This window comes from Kogia breviceps, chromosome 14, assembly GCF_026419965.1.
Source record: "Kogia breviceps isolate mKogBre1 chromosome 14, mKogBre1 haplotype 1, whole genome shotgun sequence".
Taxonomy (NCBI): Eukaryota; Metazoa; Chordata; class Mammalia; order Artiodactyla; family Physeteridae; genus Kogia; species Kogia breviceps.
In genome coordinates, this window is record NC_081323.1 from 176,936 (window position 1) to 196,612 (window position 19,677).

Sequence of the window (19,677 nt, forward strand, 5' to 3'; positions counted from 1 at the left end):
CCACGCCGGGGCCCCACTGTCCTGGAGCGGGCAGGCCTCCTCAGCCTTCACCGGCCCTCGGGCATCTTTGGAAGAACATTCTCCACCTCAAAGCCGTGAACCGAACACCCCCACTGAAAGCCTGGGCCCTGGAATCGGGTACAGTCGGCCCCCATATCTGCAGGGTCTGCATCCACGGGTTCAACCAACCACGGATGGAAAATAGACTCTCCAAAATTCCAGAAAGTTCCAAAAAGCAACACCTGAATTTGCCAGCAACGATCTGCACAGCATTTACGTTGTATCTGGTATTATAAGTACTCTAGAGATGATCTGAAGTCTATGAAGGGCGTGCGTAGGTTACATGCAAATACTCCAGTGTTTTATATGAGGGACTCGAGCATCTGTGGATTTTGGTATCCTGGAGAGGTGCTCCTAGAACCCATCCCCAGCAGAGACCCAAGGACGACTATATAAACACGTCTTCCATTTAAAAGGAAAAATTCTCTCCTACTTTCATCTCAGTCCTCACTCGCCCTCCCTTTCCGGCTATTCAGTAAACTAAGGCAAAGCCCAGAAAGGCAGGAAGAAAAGGGTTAGAATAAAACTGTAGCAACAATTTAAGGCCCACACAAAACTGACCACAGGTCACAGTAGACACTGGGTGGGGAGCGAGGGTTGTGCGGCCACAGCCCAGAATTCGACCCTCTGAAGCCAGAGAACCCCTGACCCCAAAGTTCTGAGGTGCAGACGGTGCTCCCAGACACGGGAAGCCCTTGGAGGCCCTTGGAGGGCCCAGGCCACGTTGCACAGCTCCCGGGGCTGCAGGAGGAGGTTTAGCATCCCTCCAACCTCAAAGGGAGCTCCCAGGACCTTCCTTAGACCTGTGGGCCAGAACCTTGGGCAGGGCGGGGTGTGCAATGCCCCTGGGAACCCTCAGTGGATGAGTGAGTAAGCATCGCAGGAGGAGCCCCCCCTCTGCCGTGTGGACAGCGGCGCGGGGGCCGGGACCGAGCCGGGGACGGCCGGACAGAGCGGAGGTGGCCTGGCCCCGGCAGCAGCCGGTAGAGATGGGTATGGGAGTCTTTTTAGAAGGCTTCACGCCACCACATCTGTCTTCCCCAGTTTGGAAGTAAAATGTAAAACCAAAATGAACTAGGCAGTGGAAGAGTTGGGAGAGAGAGTCAAAGAAACATGCTAGAAAAGTAAATGAAAGAAAGAGACAGAGAGGAAATGAGAGGGAAACGTGTTCTAAATAATAACAAATAATTTCCCAAAACCGAAGGAAATTCTGTTTTCAGGTTGAAAGGCCCATCAAGTGCCCAACACAGTGAATGAAAAAAAGACCTGCTGCAACCAAGCCAAGCGCTGTGAAATTCTAAAACACCAGGAGAAACGAGAGGGCCTGAAAGCTCCCGCAGCGGGAAGGTCACACACGGCAGATATCCTTGGGATGGCATTCCAGCAGCGACGCCAGACCTGCAAAGCGTAAGGCTGAAAATCAACTTCCTCTGCCCTCTGGGTCCAGACAAAATAGCAATCAAGGGAAACAGTAGAATGAAAACACCTCCAGAGACAGTCTCAAAAGCATGCTCCCCACTGGACACTGAGGAAGTTAGGAGAGGGGACAGGGAAAGTGATCTACAAGAAAAGCAAAACTTGTACGAGAGATCATCTTGGTGTGTATGTCTGGGCGCAGCAGTGAAAATGAGTGAATAAAGATGACACTCGGGGCTTCCCCGGTGGCGCAGTGGTCGGGAGCCCGCCCGCCGATGCGGGGGACGTGGGTTCGTGCCCCGGTCCGGGAGGATCCCACGTGCCGCGGAGCGGCCGGGCCCGTGAGCCGTGGCCGCCGGGCCTGCGCGTCCAGAACCCGTGCTCCGCAAGGGGAGAGGCCACGGCGGTGAGAGGCCCGCGTACCGCAAAGAAAATAAACCAAAAAAGAGATGAGACTCAGCGTTAGGCAGGGGAGCCGGCCGGGGGCTGGGATGGAGGGTGGCAGAAGATTCCGGTCCTGAGGCCGTAAGTCCTGCTGGGTCTGTCCTGCCCCACTTCCTGTGAACCCACAGTCCCGGACAAACGGGGCCCACGGAGGCCCGGCCTGGAGTGGAGTGGGTGTCAAGAGCCCACGGGCCAGGCGAGCGCGTGCGCAAGGGTGGGGAGGGCCTGACGCAGAAACGTGGTTGACCAAGTGGGTGAGCTAAGGAAGGAGGCCGGGCCCCTCGCTGCTGAAGGCAGAAGTCGCTCACGCGGAAAGGGAGAGGTCTAGAACGCAGCCCGGGGGACTGGAGCCAGAGGCCTCAGTGTGAACGTGCGGTTCTCAGCAGGAAATAAAGGCGGGTGTGTGTGTGTGTGTGTGTGCGCACACGTGTCCACTGAAAGGCTGGCAGCACGTGCACGCTAGGTCCAGGGCTGGCTCCGGGTCCAGGGCGCAGAGCACTCAGAGAGTCACGGGTGCATCAGGAGGGCACAGAGGCCAGCTCTGGCGGGCTCCCCGCGGCCAGCAGGGTCACGTGAGCAGCAAAATGATGATTACCGTCCACCGGATAAAATAAACCGCGCGTGTATTCCGAGGTCAATCAAAATGAATGCGTCGGTAGTGGGAAGAGGAATGTGCTATTTCCCCCCCCGCAAATAACTTACTCATTGCCAAGGGGAAAGTGTCACTGCAGCAAGGGATGCTGGGATGACAGCCCCCAACCCAGGGACAGAGCCACCCCTGGGCGTCGCCAAGCAGCCCACGTCCAGGCCCCAGGACAGCTCACCCAGCGTCCAGTGCCTTCTGACGGGGGCGTGGGGGGTCACGCCTGACCGAGACTGACAGGCCGCGTGGCTCCGAGCCCCCCTTGAGTCGCTGTTGAGGAGCAGGCGACCCCGGGCGACGGCGGTTCTAGAGGACATCTTCGTGGGAACCCCCCCGGGTGACGGGCACAGAGTGGCAAACGCGCCCTCACGTGGTCAGGAGAAACACCCTTTGAACGGTTTCTGTGCATTCGAGGTCGCTTCAAAAAGTATTTTTAAAACTGACGTGGCGTGGGGTGTGACTTCAGGAACAAGGGTCGGGGGGGCCTCTGCGAAGAGAGCTTGAAGCCGGGGCCCGGGGGCTCCTCAGGCCCCTCCAGCGGCCCGTCTCCGGCCTCCTAAGTCCCAGGAATGTTCCTCGAAGATCACGAGGCTAAAATGTCCTGGGTCAAGGCTGGCTCCCCGGGGACCTCCCGGAGAGGCAGGGACAGCGGCGGCAGGACGCGCTGCGGCGGAGAATCTGACGGCCTGGAAGGTCCAGAGGGCGGCAGCGGTGGCCGTGCCCCGGGCACTGCGGGCGCCAGGCCGGGCACAGGACAGGGGGGGCACCTTAAGCCCCCCGGACTGCCGACCTGGGTGGCCTCTCCCCCTCCCCCGTCCCCCTCTCCCCCTCCCCCGTCCCTTCTCTGCTCCAGGCCTGTCTGTGACCTGGTTTCCCGGGTCTGGAGGCAGCACTGGTGTCCCACCCACTGGACCAGCTTTTGGCAGGAAATGCAAACAGGGCCGATGGGAAAATGAGGGCAAGGTTTGCTCTTTTTCTTTCCTTTTTTTTTTTTTTTTTTTTCTCTCTCTTGCTGGAATTCAGAGAGAAGTAAAATGAAGACTTGCTGAGTGGAGCAAAGACAGACCTGCTTTTGCTGAGTTTAGGTGAAAATGAGAGAAGAGGGCTGGGGGCAGGGGGATGCGCAGTTCCATGGCTCTGCACGATTCTCATTATTTTGCTTCTAAATCAGCCTCGCTGGTGCTTTCTCTATTCAATAAAAGCCAAACGCAAGCCACGTCCCCTAATCTCTCCAACAGCAGCTCACTGCTGAGAAAATAATACAGATGTAACTTCCAGCCTCGTACACTTTCTTTTCCATTTATATGCAAATAGTGACCTTTCACCCAGGCTGTCTCAAAGAAGTGATTCCTTAAAAATGCAAATAGCATGTTGCAGGCAGTCACTGCGGCTGAGCCTTTCGTATATGATTATTATTATTTCTTTTAACCTTACCCACGCTGTAAAAACAACAGCTACACTGCCGGGCAGTAATGAAGACTTTCCAAACCCAATCACGGGCCTGGCTCGCCAGGCGGCCTGTCAGGGAGCCTGCCAGAGGGGGAGGGGCCCCTGGGCGACGAGGGGTGGGGGGCCTCGCAGCCCCAGGGCGGGCTGAGCGTCCGGGCGGAGGCACAATGGTGTGAAGCCAGGCCTCCGACACCCAGGCAGGTGCGGGGCCCGCGGGCCTCAGGCTGTGTCTGCCCCAGGCAGATGCACAGGATTTCACAGGGGGCCTTCACACCCCAAATGCAGTTCAGCGCTAGGGGTCAACACGAGTGACCCCCGACCCCGACCCCCACCCAGGCACACGTGCTTCACCCCCAGGGGTCGGGGGCGGGGGTGAGGGGAGGCCCTCCCTCAACCCCCGCAGGCCAACAGGAAAGGCCTGGACAGGAGGCTGGAGAAGGGGCCTGGGAAATGGACATGGCTACCGGGTGCACAGGAGGCGCTGGGCTGGGGGCTTCCACTGCCCTGACCCACCCGGCCGACCGAGTCGGGACGCAGGCCAGGGAAGGCGCCCGCGTCCTCGCCGAGCCCCCCACACCCCCAGGGTCCCCGGCATTTCCCCTGCAGGAGACAGGACCGTCTGGCCTGAGGAGAGGGAAGACGGCCACTTCCTTCTTCCTTGAAGCCACACTTTACTTAGGCTCTTGCAGTTAACGCGACTAGGACGGGCTCTCTCTTGTACAAACAGGATAAATCCAGGCTGCTCGTGGCTCCCGTAAGGTCTGTCCATGCCCTGGCTCGTGTCCCGTTCAGAAGGACAGGGAACCGGCAGGGGCGTAGGAGGTCTGGGCAGCTCTGGGGCCTCGAAGCCTGGGGGATGGGGTTCGACTACAGTCCCACTCTCCTTCTCCCACCCCGGGCCCTCTAACTCCAGGGCGTGGAAGCACTCCTGTCTGGGGGAGGTGAGCAAACCCAGGGGGCCGCCATTGTAGCCCCAGCCCCAGGGCTCAGAATGGGCCCCGTGTGGTGGCTGATTTTCGGGGGAGGGGTGGCCAGCAGAGACACCCACACGTCAGCCTCCTACACGGACCACTCTGCTGCCTTTTAAGTTAGAAATATTGGGGGGCTGTGCATGTGAATTTCCCAGCCTGGACAGGCGTGCGTGACACAGAGAGAGGGCTCACACGGGGCAGAATTTGGAGAGAACGCAGACCATGCAAACCAGAAGCAGCCGGCCTCCGTGTGGCTCTGGGCAGTAAGGGGTCCATCGCCAGGAGGGGGCATGGCGGGGTGGGGAGAGCCCCTCCAGGTGCCGTGCCCCCCACGCTGACACGCGTGCTCGGGAGCTGTCAGCACGCTCTCTGGGATGGCATCTCAGCGACAGTGGGACTCTGACTCTCACGTCGGGGCCCATTCGGGGTCCCCCGCATGCCAGAGGTGCAGGCCGCGGCTGAGCGCGAGAGCTCAGCCCCTGGGGCACGCGGGGTCTGAACTACACCAGGCAGCAGGCTCTGAACCCAGAAGCTGAACGTGTGGTTTGCAGCTGACCCAGCAAATCCTGGGCCCAGAAGTCTACAGCCGGTCCCAGGACACACCCGTTTGTAGCCTTCAAGGGGGCTACAGAGTTTGCTAATGCGATTCAGCATCATACACAACCCGCCTTTCCTCTCCCTTTGGGCCGATGCACTGACTTCGGGGTCTCCATGGGATTCTCTGATGGCTTCAGCGGCATTTCCAGAAGCATCAGAACTGCAGGATGAAGGAAGGCGGCAAGCTCACAGCTCCTCACAACTCTCTCGCATCGTGAAAAGTGCTGCTTTCTGTGTGCTGGGGGAGGGGAAGCCTCACAGCTAACATGCTTCGGTGCAAAAGGAGACCCCACGGGACTCCCCTGGCGGTCCAGTGGTTAAGACCTCGCGCTTCCAATGCAGAGGGCGTGGGTTCGATCCCTGGTCGGGGAGCTAAGATCCCACCCACGGCGCGTGGTGCAGCTGAAGAAAAATACACTGAGACCCCAGGAAGCCAGGGCTGGGGTGTGGGCTTCATGGAATAAAAGCAGGTTCACAAAAATCTAAGTAGTTTAGCCAGAACCTGATCAGACCGCTAAAAGGTAGTAACAGAAACACCCCGTGAGTCTGGACAACAGAGTCTAACTTTACACCCAGTCCAACAGGGTCTGAACTCACAGGCGCTGGAGGGAAAACTCAGAACTGAACACTTAAGTGCTCCCTTCCCACCTTGATTCAGAACCTTCCCTGGCCGTCCGCAGCCCGGCACTGACAGCTCAGTGCCCGTGTTTACAAGGGCACCCGGGCCGGCACCTGCGTACGTACCAGAACCGAGCGCTGGGGCGCTGCCCGCCAGACGGCCCCAACCCGGTGGCCTGCAGGCCCTCCTCCAAGGCAAGTGGGGACACCCACAAGTGGATCCAATACGACAGCAGAGGTGTTTCAACTGTTGGACGCCTAAGGGCGTGATTGTGACGCCTGGGAGGGTCCGCCAAGGAGCCTGGGGTGGCGTCTGTTAGAGGCTGTTGAAGAGACGTTGGAGGTGAAAGGAGACAGGAGACGGATCAGGGATCTTGGGGCGGCCCGGATGGGGGCTGGAGAATCAGGTTGGAAGACAGGCTGGAGACAGACCAAGGACGTCTCCCACGCAGCGGGAAGGCACCAAGGAGGGCGGTGAGGGTCCGTGGGGTCTGGGGCGCTGGGCAGTCAGGCTGTGCGGGGCTGGGACTTGAGCGAGAGGGCATAATCACACATGCACATTGATGGTTAGCCGTCTGGTAACCAAGCAGGCCGCCGTGAGCCACTGAGTCTGGGGGCCCTACAGCACAGTTACAGTCTCGGAGCACCTTAGTTATGTCACAGCGGCGGCTCTGAGTCTGTGAAACGCCCTGTGCTGCCCCTGCACCCACGAACCACCGAGCTGCCCACGGCGGACAACGGGCGCCAAGCCGCTCTATACCCTGTAGGTGTGAAGAGTGAACGGACAGCGCCTGGCACGCAGGAAGTGAGGGACGCGCCCCAGACCCGCGACCCGAGGTGTCTGACCCTCTAGGACCCAGTAAAGCAGGCACGGGGATAAGGAGTAATGGAGAAGCCAGACCCCCCTCACTCCCAGGCAGGGGCAGGTGGGCCCTGGGTCCGGAGTCTGAGCCGAGAGAGGTCGGGGGCTGCGGGCCGAGGGGAGGGCAGCCGTCCAGACTGGAGCCCCGGGGAGCTCTCTCTCTCGCTGCCGCTTTAATGTGGAGTTTTTAGGAGACAGGACGGGGGAGAAGGAAAGGCCCCAGATGGCTTCCCCAGGAGCCCTCGGACCGACACCAAGCGGGATCGAGGTGTGAAGCCAGGCGTGAGGGCTTGTCTGGCGGCAGCTCGGCCAGATGGCGCGAACGGATGGCCACAGGCCCGCGCCCCGCCCGCCACCCCGCGCCACGCGGTGCCTCGGGCCTGTCGCCGGCGCACCCTCCAGGCGGGCCCTGCTCCCAGGCTGCAGTGCCGGACCAGCCCTCACACACCACACGTGTCCACACCACCCCACACGGCCCCTCCGGGTGCCTGAGCGGCCAGCACCGGGCAAGGGCTCTGCCGCCTCCGGCCAGGACGAATCCGGGACAGAGGCAGATCAAACCGCCCTTGGAGCTACTTTCACTGCATCTGATTAAAATAACACTGCGTTTTTTAAAGTGTCAATTCAAAAATGAAAAAAGGAGGGCGCGTGGACACCGGGCTCCGAACAGAGGGAGGCCAACCGCGAGCCGTGCCCCCGACCGGCAAGCGTTCCCGACGCCGTCCTCCCCGGAGCCGCCGGCCCAGACGCGGCTGAGAGCACAGCGTCTCAAGCCAGGTGGAAAACACCTCCCGTTTGGTTGTGAGGGTTTCTTAAGCAACATCTGGGGGGGTTCAGCCATCTGTGAGGGACAGGACGCGTGCCGAGGACCCCGAAGCCCCTGCGAGCAGCCGGGAGGGGTCCCGGGAGGGTGGCCCTCGGGTCTTCGGGGGCAGCAGCGCTGCTCTCAGGCCTGCTGGGAAACAGCGCTTTCCTGGCTGAGTAACTGCCTCGTGGTGCCGGCACCGTCTTCCCGCAAACTCACACCGCAAGATTCCTGTTAAAATATTTCCTCGGCAGACAGCTCGCTTCCGAGTGAGTTCACAAGGAAGGAGCAGGCGGGAGCGTTAGGAGTCGCTCGGGGGGCAGAGAGGGCCCCCAGCCAGGCCCCGCTCGCCTTCCCAGCCCGGCTTTCCGCAAGATAAACGCCAGCAAGAAGGAGACCTGCACGGGGTCTTCCAGGCCCGGGACCGGCGTTTAGCTCTCCAACGCGCAAGGCTGACTGGTTGCCCAGTGCCCTGCCTGCCTGGGGGGGTCAGGTGACAAGGCAGCCGCTGCCAGCTTGTCCACTCGGGGCCCAGTGCTGAGGAAGGTGCTCTGGTCGCCCCTGGCCCCCCTCTCCAGCCCAGCCAGTGGGGGGGGGGGCGGTGGGGGGTGAGCAGCCCCTCCCCCGCCTTCTCTTCACAAGCGTGGAAGTGCCTCGTGCACCAGGGGGAGCTCGGCCCCAAGCAGCCATCAGAGCAGTGGCCCGAGGCCCAGGGGCACTTCCCACGCATCCTCAGTCCGCAGGCCCCTTGTCCTGCTGTCTCTGCCGGCGCTGGGCCACGCAGAGCAGCGTTCCAAACCCTGCAACCATCGCCCGGGCTGGGTACCGCCGGCAGGGGCTGGGCCGCACACACACGCCAGGCCCCCTGACCAGTTCCCAGAGTCGCCTCAGATCCCCTCTGCCCCCACCCCCATCACACAGAGTGACCCAGGTCCTCGCGGGCACATCTGGCGACCCCGGGCCAGAGGAGGACGGCAGGGCCCAGAGAGGAAGGGCCTTGGCTCTGGGCAACACCGGGGAGCGCGCCCACCCCAGCCAAGGCCGGGGGACAGGCCAAGCTCCAGCCGGAACGGGCAGCTGCGGGTCGGCTACGCGGGGGTCGGAGGGCCCAGAGCGCTCGCCTCTACCAGCACACCCTCTGCGGCCTCTCCCGAGCGCCTCTGGGCCCTGACAGGGCTTTCCAGGACAAGCTTCTAGGACCCCAGGAACAGAGCCACTTTGCAGACCCAAAGGCTCTGCCCGCCACGTGGGGACACCTCGGGGCGGGTCCCACTGCCTCAGGCATCAGGAGCGTTCGGGGCAACAGGCAACCGCTGCCTCTGCGAGAATCTTCCGAGAGGGTCTGGAGCATCGGCTCCGAATATTTGGGGCTGCCTCCAGCCCTGCGGGGGTTGCCTGAGGGCCGCACAGACTCCCCACCCCGGGTTACACTTGAGACAGAAGCAGCCCCCTGCCCTCAGTGAGTTCCCAGGCCCGTATCTGGGGCCATGGTCCGAAAGGGTCAGAGCCCGGGGGTTCCAGAATTAAAGGCCTCGAAGTCCAACTCTCTGAGGACCCAGGTCAGCCCCCTAGATCAGCGGACACCCCTGTGAGTGCCGGGAGGTAGGGGCACCTTGTAGGGGCCTCAGTCTCCAGCTCGGCAGGGCACAGGGTTCACGAAACTACTTCCTTCTCTTTGCAAACAAATCGCCCTGTAAGTCCTAAGCCAGCCTTCTCTCCCCGCTGGCACCACAAAACTCCAATCCCTGCTCTCTCATTCTTTTGTTTACCATTAATTAACAGGGCCATATGGAAGGAGGTGAGAATCGCAGCCACGGGCCAGTGGGAGGGGAGCCCTGGTGGTGAGGAGCCTGGACCTCCCCCCCCGGTGCCCACCCAGCCTCCCTGGGCCGGAAGAGGCAAAGTCCAAGCACACCCTCTCACACCGAGGCTGAGGGCTCGCTTCCTCTGCTCTGCTCCAGCACCCTCCTGTCTTTTGCTCGCTCAGCCACTAGCCTCAGAGATGTCCTCACGTCTCCCTGATTTCTTTTAACCACTGGGGCAAGAGTCCTCATGTCCCTCTCCCAAAAGGGTAATGATAACTATCTCTGTCTCTATCGCCATTACAGTGACACAGTCTGATGGCCCAAGACAGAACCACATCCTGCTACCAGACCCACCTCTCAGAGGTTTTGTTTCAGAAATTAAAGCTCAACTTTACCAGCCAATGATGTCCACGGATGCAAAGGTGAGGCTGAGAGCCAAGAAGCCCTCGGTGACTCAGAGCAGCTCTCACAACAAGGACCCGTCACACCACAGCCCAGGAGCCGCTGGCAGCTTGTTTATCTTCCTGATTCACAAAGAGGAAAGTGAACCCAGCAGACAAAGTCCACGGCCCAGAACACATCACCCTACAGGCAATGGCAGCACATCATGCAAGGCTCACACGGACTTCTTGCCTAAACCTGATTTTTCTACTTTTAAAAACAAAAATCCGGTTACGCTAACGCTATAAACAACCACACTCGTGACCCCGATCCCACAGCGAGAAAAGGAGCCAAGGGGACAGCGATATTTACTGCAGGGCATCTATCCTGCAGACACACGCACCCTAGCTGTTGTTCCCTAAGTTTAGAAATACGTGACACGCAAAGAGGGGGCGCTCACATGACCACCTCTGCTCTGTCTTGGGTGGGAGCACACGTGAGGTCCCGACGGCGTCCCCCCCGAGAGACAGGTCCTCTGCTTAAGGAGCCAGCGTTCTCCCGGGGAACTCGGCTCCTGGGTCCCATGGCTGCGGATACATCTGTGTTCCTCTTTCAGAAAAGCACACAAAGTTTCTCGTCTCGACACAAGATCCCCCAATGTCTTTTCTCTCGGACGCACGGTGTGTCCCCTAGATTCTCGGAGTGACCGAGCGCATGAGCAAGCCAAGGAGGGACAGAGAACTCGGAGGAAAACGGCCGCGGGCAGACCCAGGAGGAGAAGAAAGCCTCGGTCCAACAGAGCAGCTTTAAAAAGCCATCCCCAGAGCTGCTTTTCCAGCAAAGAAAGCCTTCACGTCAGAAATTAACTCCGCGTACCCTCTCCCCGTCTCCACCCGAGGGGAAAAGCCAAGCCCTGGGTGTCTGCCTTTGTCAGCGAAAGAACGTAACATTGACTTACCTTTCCCCACAGCTATTGTCTGTCCTCTTTCAAAATGACATCACGGAAAGCAATCATGAAATTTACATGGGGGTGCGGGTGTTCGGGGAGGAGAGGCAAGGCAGCTGCCTCCCTTCCGGTGGTCGCATGTGGGGAAGCCTGTGTGCGGGTTTCAATTAAATATCCTCTCCCTTTAGTGTGCGAACTCCTAAGCCAGCTAAAGGCGACGTCTCATTTACTTAATGACCGCTCTCATTAGCAGCGGTGGCACGGGCTGGCGGAGAGGCTCCTTTGTAAATACGCTACCCATGAACCCTTGGGGCTCCAATATATCTGTTTACTCTCTGAGGTGAAATAAATTTACAGTATAGCATCAGAAAGATGGATCTGCTGACGGGGAGCGAGAGGTGCCCAGGCCGGCAGAGCCCCTGTCTCCTGCTCCAAGCCTCAGCCAACGGAAGGTGCCCGCGCTTGTCCACACTGATTCATAATTAATATGCGGCACGATTTGGGGTTTTTTTAATGCAAAACACACAAAAGGGCAGGGAGCGTCACAGCCACCCGACTCACCCCCCCTCCGCTTTCTCCACCAGTGGTTCAGTCCAATAATTCCTAATAGCAGCAACCGGAATGACAGATGCCCTGGGTTAGCACGACGGCGGCGAAAGTACTTTACAATATTTATTGGTGGTTAGGAATATGACCTACCATCATAAAGAACGAACTGCAGAATTTATTACTCAGATGAGCCAGGAGGGCTACACATTGGCTCATCTGCATATTCAAGTATCAGTGACTTAAATGGATATGTGTATATTGGTAAAGCGTATAAAAGGTTCCTGTGGCCACGGACCAAAACATAGTCACATACACAAAAGAGCAGATCAGGAAAAGGTGCCTTGCTTTTACCACACGTTCCCTGTTTGTTTCAAGTCTAAATATAATAAAACCCTCTCACAGAAAGCTTGAGCGCTCCCGAAGCCACAAGTATCCTACACCCTGAAAGCACTAAGTTTATCCCAGCCCAAGGAAAGCACAGCACTCAAGTTCTATCTTTCTGAGTCTCTTTCAAACTGCCTGCAAGGAGCCAGCCAATGAAAACCAGGAGAGAAAAAATTCATAACACACACAATGGAAGTGCCCACCCACTCTCTAAGCAACCCAACTGTCTGCTTTTTTAGGTACTGGGTTTGTGATTTTTTTTTTCCACATTCGAGGATAAATGTAGGACTTTCCTCAGTAAGAGTGCCCGGGAGCCAGGGTATCCCTGCTTGCTCTCCAGATTCCCCTTCCTTACAGATAAAGCTAGCAAACGATTGTCCTTTATCATAATCAGCACTGCACTGTGAAACACGACACAAGCTGAATTTCAGACACCTGCCCAGAACGGACTGTCACAGGCCAGCGCGAGGGCCGGCCAGACCCGTGGCCCAGAAGTTCGGTGCAGAGATTGCGACAGACAGTAAATATCAGCTCTTGGTAAGTTATGCAGGGACACAACGCCCCTACCTACGTTAATTAGCACTGAAGGGCTCCACCAAAAGCATGAGTGAGACAGAACTAAAACCTTTGGCTTTCTCTAAGAGAACATTATGGAAGGTCAGCTAAAACCCTTCCACAAGCAATTATTTTCGACTTGCAGAGCGGCCTCCACATTACATGTAAACCCACAAGCTTCGTCCGAAAAGCAAGTATGTTCAGTTCTTATACACACACATTATTCTCAACAAATAAAATGTACTCGGAGTGATCTTTTAGTTTGAGCAAAAGGAAATAAAGGCAGGCCCTCACTGGTCAAACTGAGGATGAAATATTAATCAGCCAAATGAGAACAGCTTGAGGCCCCTGCCATGACAGCTGAACATTGTTTTTATTCTTTTCTAAGCTCACACCCATTAGCATAGAAGGACACGTTCAGTTAAGAGCTCTCCTCAAAAGCCATTTTCTGTCTCCTCTGGACACGCTGGGAGTGCTGGGATATTTTACATCCCAAACCTTTGGCATTCAGAAATTCTATTAAACTCTTATCGGCAGGCTGCAGGCTCAGACAGCCCTGCACGCCGTTGTTCCAGGATGGAGATGGAATCAAGGGAGGGCTGGTGCTGAATCAGCCAATTCCCCAACAATACCCAGTGTTTCATGAAAGCATTTAATTCAGATCCAGAACAGTCAAACTCAGGAAACAGCAGCCAGCAGAGGTAACAGCAAGAAGAGATCAGCGTGTGCAACAAAAAGACCTGGGATGACATAGCTGTTTTTGCAGGCAACAAATTACCGGTGCTCACGCCCTCAGGCGCCTGCAGCTCTCACACCTCCCCGCTGAATAACCAGGCTTCCCAAGGCGTGCAGCCCGGTGGTCCCGGGTGGGGCCCCTGGACTCCACGCGAGGCTGCTCAGGGGGCATTCGAACGAGCTCAGCAACTGCAAATTGGCGCCTGTTCCAAGAACCCGGGGAGCAGCCCTGGGAGCCCCGCGCCAAGGAGCTCACAGTCGCAAGAGCCGGTTCAGAGGACAGGTTTTGATGTGTAAAGGTTCAAAATCTCCCTCCCACTCCCTCAAGAGAACAAGGAGGAGTTACAGGAAGGGAGCAGGGAAGGGCCTGAGCCGGCAAGTTTTAAGGTTTGCTGGCTTCCTTCAGCCCGGGAGGCGGCATCCAGACGAGCCTGCATCTCATCAGCACGTTGGACAGCGCTCCCTCGCCCGAGGGCCCTTTGTTCCCGGCGCTGTCACGACCCGCACTCCGTGATCGCTGAGCCCCGGCGCAAGAGGCGATTCCAAACCAAGGCTCCCAGCCTTGCTTGTAAGTGACAGCAGCCAGGTGTCACTGAAAACCTTCTTTCTTACGCAGGGGGACACTGTCAGGATTATTTTAAATCATAAACTATTTTCTTTTCCATAACTAGACAAGGGGCACGTTGCTTCTCTGAGCTTTATTTCATAAAAGATCTGTGGGGAGGACGCTTGTGACTCTTAAGTTTGGAAGACCCGCAGGGAAACACCGTCTGCCTGACTGGAGGGCCCTCAAACGCCCCACGGGAGAAAATGGGGAGACGCGCAAAACCAAACTTGCAGCACTTGCTTAGGAAGTGTTTTTGGGGGAGCTGGGCAGGCAGGCTCAAGGATCGCTTAGCGGGTAAGATCATTTCAAATAAAGTGTAATTACTTGTGCAAATCTGCACACAGACATTCCAAGTGTCAGATCGTTTGTTTCATAAGAACTCTTTCAAGTAATTTCGGTCTAAACTTTCTGCATCTGTAATTGGCACCACCTTCTCCGGTGACCAGCTGGGGGTGAGGGTTTTCTTCTTTCCCTCTGAAAGCTTCCCTGCAGATGGGCGCCCGCCTTAAAGCTGCAGACGACAATTAGGGCCGTTGTGTGTGGAGCCGCAATGGTCAGCATTAATATTGTATACGAACAGCTGAGGGCGAGGGGGGGGGCCCTGCCCCAGGCAGGCTCTGGCAGATGGAGCGAACAAAACCGAGGGCCACTCTCTCCAGCACCCTGGGCTGACTCACACACACACTCACACACACACCACCACTCATCCGACTGCGAGAGTATCGCACTGTGTTAAAGTCTCTCACACACACAGAGTAACTTTGCCTGTGATGGAAACACAAGCAGCAGCAGCCCCAGCAAAGCTTTTTACTACAGCGAGTCCTGGGCGGACACGTCGGTCACACACACCCCACCCGCGGCCCCCCCCCCACCTGCCAAAGACAGGGTAGGCTTCACAGGGCCCTGCAAGCCCCACCGTCAGTTTCCAAGGGCCCTGGCCTTGCTCAGGAGGGAGCATGTGTCTGTCACCTCCTCGGCTGCCCAGAAAAGAGCACTGAGAGATGATGGGGACACACATCTAATTAGTCCCTTTGGCATCTTGGCAGAAACCTGTGAACAAGGCGGGGGCGGGGGGCGGTGCCGGGGGGGGGGTGTGCTCAGTGTGGGGAGGGGGGAAGTACGCACCCAGGAAGGTCCCGCAGAGCATCATCCTGGCTGGGCAGACACACCTCCACTCTGAAGCTTGTACACACGGTCACTTCATGCTGCAAAAAGTTGTGACACAAACTTCTGTGTCCCAGGGCCCTGGAGAGCTCCCTTCTCATGCAGCCAATCAGGGCCAGGGAGCAGATAATCACAAATCGATGCCCTGCCAATGAGGTTCCCTGCCCCACACAAAAGGGCCCTAGGCCCCAGACAATGAGCCCGCCTGCAGGTGGGGGGAGCAGAGACACAGCCCCTTCACACTTAGGGACCGACAAGTGAGGGATGGGAGGGGCCCTTACCGAAGATGCTCCTCCTCCCACTTCCCCCTCCCCTTCGTCCTCCTACTTTTCTCCTCCCCGCCCCCGCCCTTTCTCTCTCCCCGCCCCCGCCCCTCCTCGCCCCCTCCCTCGCCCCTCCCTGCCCCCCTCCCTTTCTCTCTCTCCGCCCCTGCCCCGCCCCGCCCCGCCCTTTCTCTCTCCCCGCCCCCGCCCCGTCCCCGCCCTTTCTCTCTCCCCGCCCCCGCCCCGCCCCTGCCCTTTCTCTCTCCCCGCCCCCTGCCCCGCCCCCGCCCTTTCTCTCTCCCCACCCCCTGCCCCGCCCCGCCCCGCCCTTTCTCTCTCCCCGCCCCCGCCCCGCCCCCGTCCTTTCTCTCTCCCCGCCCCCTGCCCCGCCCCTCTTCTTCCTCCCACCTCCCTCTCTCCCCACTTAACCCCAGATCAAGTTAGGCCAGAAACCTAGTCAAAGACCAGTCACGATAAGTGGGGTGGGATCAGGTCTGGGTAGCCCGGACCGCCTGCAACACAAACACTGACTACCAAGGGGGCAGGTCCTTGCGGCCCCCGGAACAACGGACTCCCCACCACCCAGGTGTGAAGCTTGGGGCGAAGCGGGAAGGTGAAGAGAGGCCCAACTCCCTCAGGGATGCGGGGTTAGGAGGGGGACCCACAGGGGCAGGGGAGGGGCACGTGTCGGTGTGCGACATTTTAGGCCTTTCTGGGGTGACCCCTGCTGCCCTACCCCACGTCAGGGAGCCTTTGCCGCACACCCGGGCCTTTGGAGCAATAAGGTCGGCCGTCACCAGACCTGTCGGAACCCTCCCAGCTTTTCCCCTCGCACTCAGCCCCAGGCAACTCCGGTGTCACCTTCCTCGAGGTCTCCATCACACCCTCAGCTCGGGTACTCCTGTGTCTCTGTGCAGGTGTCTGCCCCGGACAGGTGAGGCCCATGCAGCCTGCGGCAGCTAAAACCCGTGGCGAGAACTCCACGCTCACTGTCTCTACGGGAGACCTGCGAGGTGGGGCTGGGTGAGCTCTCGTAGGCCTTGAAAGGGCCTGAGAGAGGATGACCCCTGGGAGGTGGGAAGGGGCAGGTGAGACCCGAGGGCCCCGCTCCGACATTCCTCTAGAGCAGAAGGCCTCAGATCCGGCCCCTGGGGTGGTGGGACGGACCCGTCCTCACAGACTCGCCCCGTAAATAAAGCCTGAAGGTGGTGAGGACACTGCACTGGGGCCAGCGTGAGCCGCGGCACCCAGGGCTGCTTTGCAAAGCTAGAGGGCCGGGCGCGGGGAGGGGCGCAGGCTTCTCTGTCCCGGAGCCAGGAGGAGGGAAATCTGGACAGAACCCGGGCTGTCCCCTGTCCCCTCACAGCCCCGTGACTGTCAGCGGTTGACTGTATCCACGCCTGTCGTGAGGTCTCCAGTGAGGGCAGCTGGGCAGGAAACGGGCAAGCGCGTGGTCCCGGGGGAAGCTGCCCAGGTTAGGATACAGGCAGGGGGAAGGGCCAGGCTGCTGAGGGTCTGTGGGGGCCAGTCAAGGGACCCCGGGGTTTGGCCTGAGCCACCGGAGGGGCAACGACAGGGGCTGACGGCGGAGAGCAGGTTTGTGGGGATTGACAGCCCTGTTGACCCCAGGACACGGGTTCCAGCCGGAGGCTCAGGGGCAAGATGAGGCTAGAAATAAAGGTGGGCCACCTGCTTAAAGGGCAGCAAGGTGGGGGGCAAATGTGCTGAGGGGCTGGCGAGGGAACGGGGAGAGAGGGGAGGGCAGGGGCAGGTGGGGGGCAGATGGGGGGCAGATCAAGGGCAGTTGCGGGGTGGATCAGGGGCAGATGGGGGGAGTTGGGGGCAGGCAGGGGAACAGGGGTGAACGGGGAAGGGATGCCGGAGCCGGACAGGAGGTCCCTTCCATGTCTGTCACAGCCCCTCATCTGAAGTGACAGATATGCTAACCTCCGTCGCATCAGCCGACCCTCCTTGGCTCGTCTGCAAAGCGAGGGCATCAGGGACATTGCCCTGCGGGTGCCCAGATGGGGTGGGGCCCCACCAGTCGGCCGGCGCTGAGTCACTGCTGACCGTCTCCCGTCACCTCCCACCCCAGCCTCCCAAACCTGGAGACACCAGCTTCCTGCAGTGAATGCTACTGAGTCCACCAGGATCCCAAACCCTGGGGAAACGTGTCCTTGGATGCAGTTAATTAAGGAGTTAATTACCGAGAGGAACAACGGGGCAGCCTCGGAACGCTTGTGCTGTTTCCCTTAATGAAACCAAATGGCCTTATGATCCAGCACATGGTAAAAGCCCTTGGACGAGTTCAGAGTCCACTGAGACAAAGTCAGTGTCTTCTCTGAAGGCCTGGGGGCCTCGGGGGGTCCTCAGGCTCCTCCATCCCCTCCCCCCACTCAGTGCGCTCAGGGATTGGGGGTCCAGCACAAGAGTCCAAAGATGGGACAAGAGCTCGGACAGCTGAGTCAGAATCCTCATTCCAACAAGACCCAGGTGACCCGCGGGGCCCTTAGAGTTTGAAGAGCGTTCCCCTCTGGCCAGCAGCCCCGGGAGGGCTCCCCACCTGCAGGGCTGTCGAGGGTGGGGGTCACGCCAGCCTCTCCTGGGCTCTGGGCACCTGTGGCCCCTCCCTCCCCTTAACCAGAAGCCAGGTCAGCCGAGCACAGCCAGCCCGTCCCAGGAAAGCCCTCGGGACCCTCGGCCACGTTCCCAGCTGAGACTCACACAGGCCCCAGCCCTGCAGGGCCGAAGTGACACAGGAGCGGGATCTGCCGCAAGGGCTGCCGGTGGGCTCCGAAACGAGGCACCGGGCTGGGGGGGCAGATTGGTCTGGCGCCAGTTTCCGGTGGTGCTTTAGTAGAGCCCCACGTGTGCCCCAGACGCCCCGCGGGGTCTGCCCTGTGGCCCCCCTACCGCTGGCTCTGCCGTAGCTGGCACTGCAGAGGTCCAGACACCCCACCGTCCGCAGGCAGGAGGGGGCCCCAGAAGCGATGACTGGAGCCACGAACAGACCTCCCTGCTGCTCAGCAGAGGAAGGGGCAGCACTGCGGCAGGAGCCGTCTCCTGGGAACAGGGTGCTGCGGCCGCGCTCTGCGCCTATTCACCCCAGGGTGGCAGCCGCGGCCACGTTCCACCTTGCGGGACCCTCGGGGCTCGACAAGGAGGCTGGAGCCCAGCAGCCCTGGGGTCTGCAGGCAGCTCTCAGCAGAGTCAGCTAACGGCTGGGGGCAGCCGGGGTAGGGCGAGCACGGCCCAGCTCAGCACCCGGGTCCAGAGGGACCGAGAGAGACCCCAGATCTCCTCCTGAACAATGGTATCAGAGGGCTGCTGGCCCAAGTAACGGGGCTCAGAGAGTGAGGGGCCCAGAGGGTGAGGGGCCCAGAGGGTGAGGGGCGCAGAGAGTGAGGGGTGCAGAGAGTGAGGGGCTCAGAGAGTGAGGGGTGCAGAGAGTGAGGGGTGCAGAGCGTGAGGGGTGCAGAGAGTGAGGGGCTCAGAGAGTGAGGGGTGCAGAGAGTGAGGGGCTCAGAGAGTGAGGGGCCCAGAGAGTGAGGGGTACAGAGAGTGAGGGGCGCAGAGCGTGAGGGGTGCAGAGAGTGAGGGGCTCAGAGGGTGAGGGGCGCAGAGGGTGAGGGGCGCAGAGAGTGAGGGGTTCAGAGAGTGAGGGGTTCAGAGAGTGAGGGGCCCAGAGAGTGAGGGGCGCAGAGAGTGAGGGGCGCAGAGAGTGAGGGGTGCAGAGTGTGAGGGGCTCAGAGGGTGAGGGGTGCAGAGAGTGAGGGGCACAGAGGGTGAGGGGCGCAGAGGGTGAGAGGCACAGAGAGTGAGGGGTGCAGAGGGTGAGGGGCACAGAGAGTGAGGGGCCCAGAGAGTGAGGGGTACAGAGAGTGAGGGATGCAGAGGGTGAGGGGTGCAGAGAGTGAGGGGCACAGAGAGTGAGGGGCCCAGAGAATGAGGGGCCCAGAGAGTGAGGGGCGCAGAGAGTGAGGGGCCCAGAGAGTGAGGGGCTCCGAGTGAGGGTCTGTAGTTCCAGCACCCAGCACTGGGCCCCGGGAAGCTGACAGCAGGTCTGGTGGCCCCTGGTCCCGCCCTGGCCATTGGGCGGAGGGGGGAAGGAAAGAGGAGACAGAAGGACCCAGACCTCAGAGGGAGTGAGCAGCTCGCCCTCTGCCTCTGCAGGGTCCATCCGGCGGGGACCGGAGCCTCCCGTGGGCGCGGTGCTGCCCAGACGGAGGGGCCGAGAGCAAGAGCGCCCATCCTGGCGGGTGGGAAGAGGGGCGGGCGGCGGTAGCTGGAGGCCAGGGTTAAGGTTGGGCACAGGGGTGGACGCGTGGGACACAGGGAGAAGTGGCCGAGAGGGGAGGGGGAAGGGGGAAATCAGATGCGCTCAGACAGCGCTCAGACAGACAGACAGACAGAGGTGAGGGAG

General features: G+C 59.8%; 1 protein-coding gene across 5 annotated transcripts in view; it reads right to left on the minus strand.

Annotated features, from left to right (window-relative positions):
* Positions 1 to 19,677, minus strand: part of MYT1 (myelin transcription factor 1) — a 91,754-nt gene that overhangs the window by 50,121 nt on the left and 21,956 nt on the right. The window contains exon 3 of one of the 5 annotated variants that reach the window (XM_067013470.1): positions 14,953 to 15,032. The exons of 1 other annotated variant lie outside the window; for it this stretch is intronic. In XM_067013470.1, coding sequence (XP_066869571.1) covers positions 14,953 to 14,977 — 25 coding nt within the window. In that variant the 5' untranslated portion in view covers positions 14,978 to 15,032. Of the gene's footprint in view, positions 1 to 10,065; positions 10,133 to 10,927; positions 10,955 to 11,009; positions 11,455 to 14,952; positions 15,033 to 19,677 lie in introns of those variants that run through there. 3 more of the 5 variants (XM_059036506.2, XM_067013475.1, XM_067013472.1) reach the window with 3 other exon arrangements.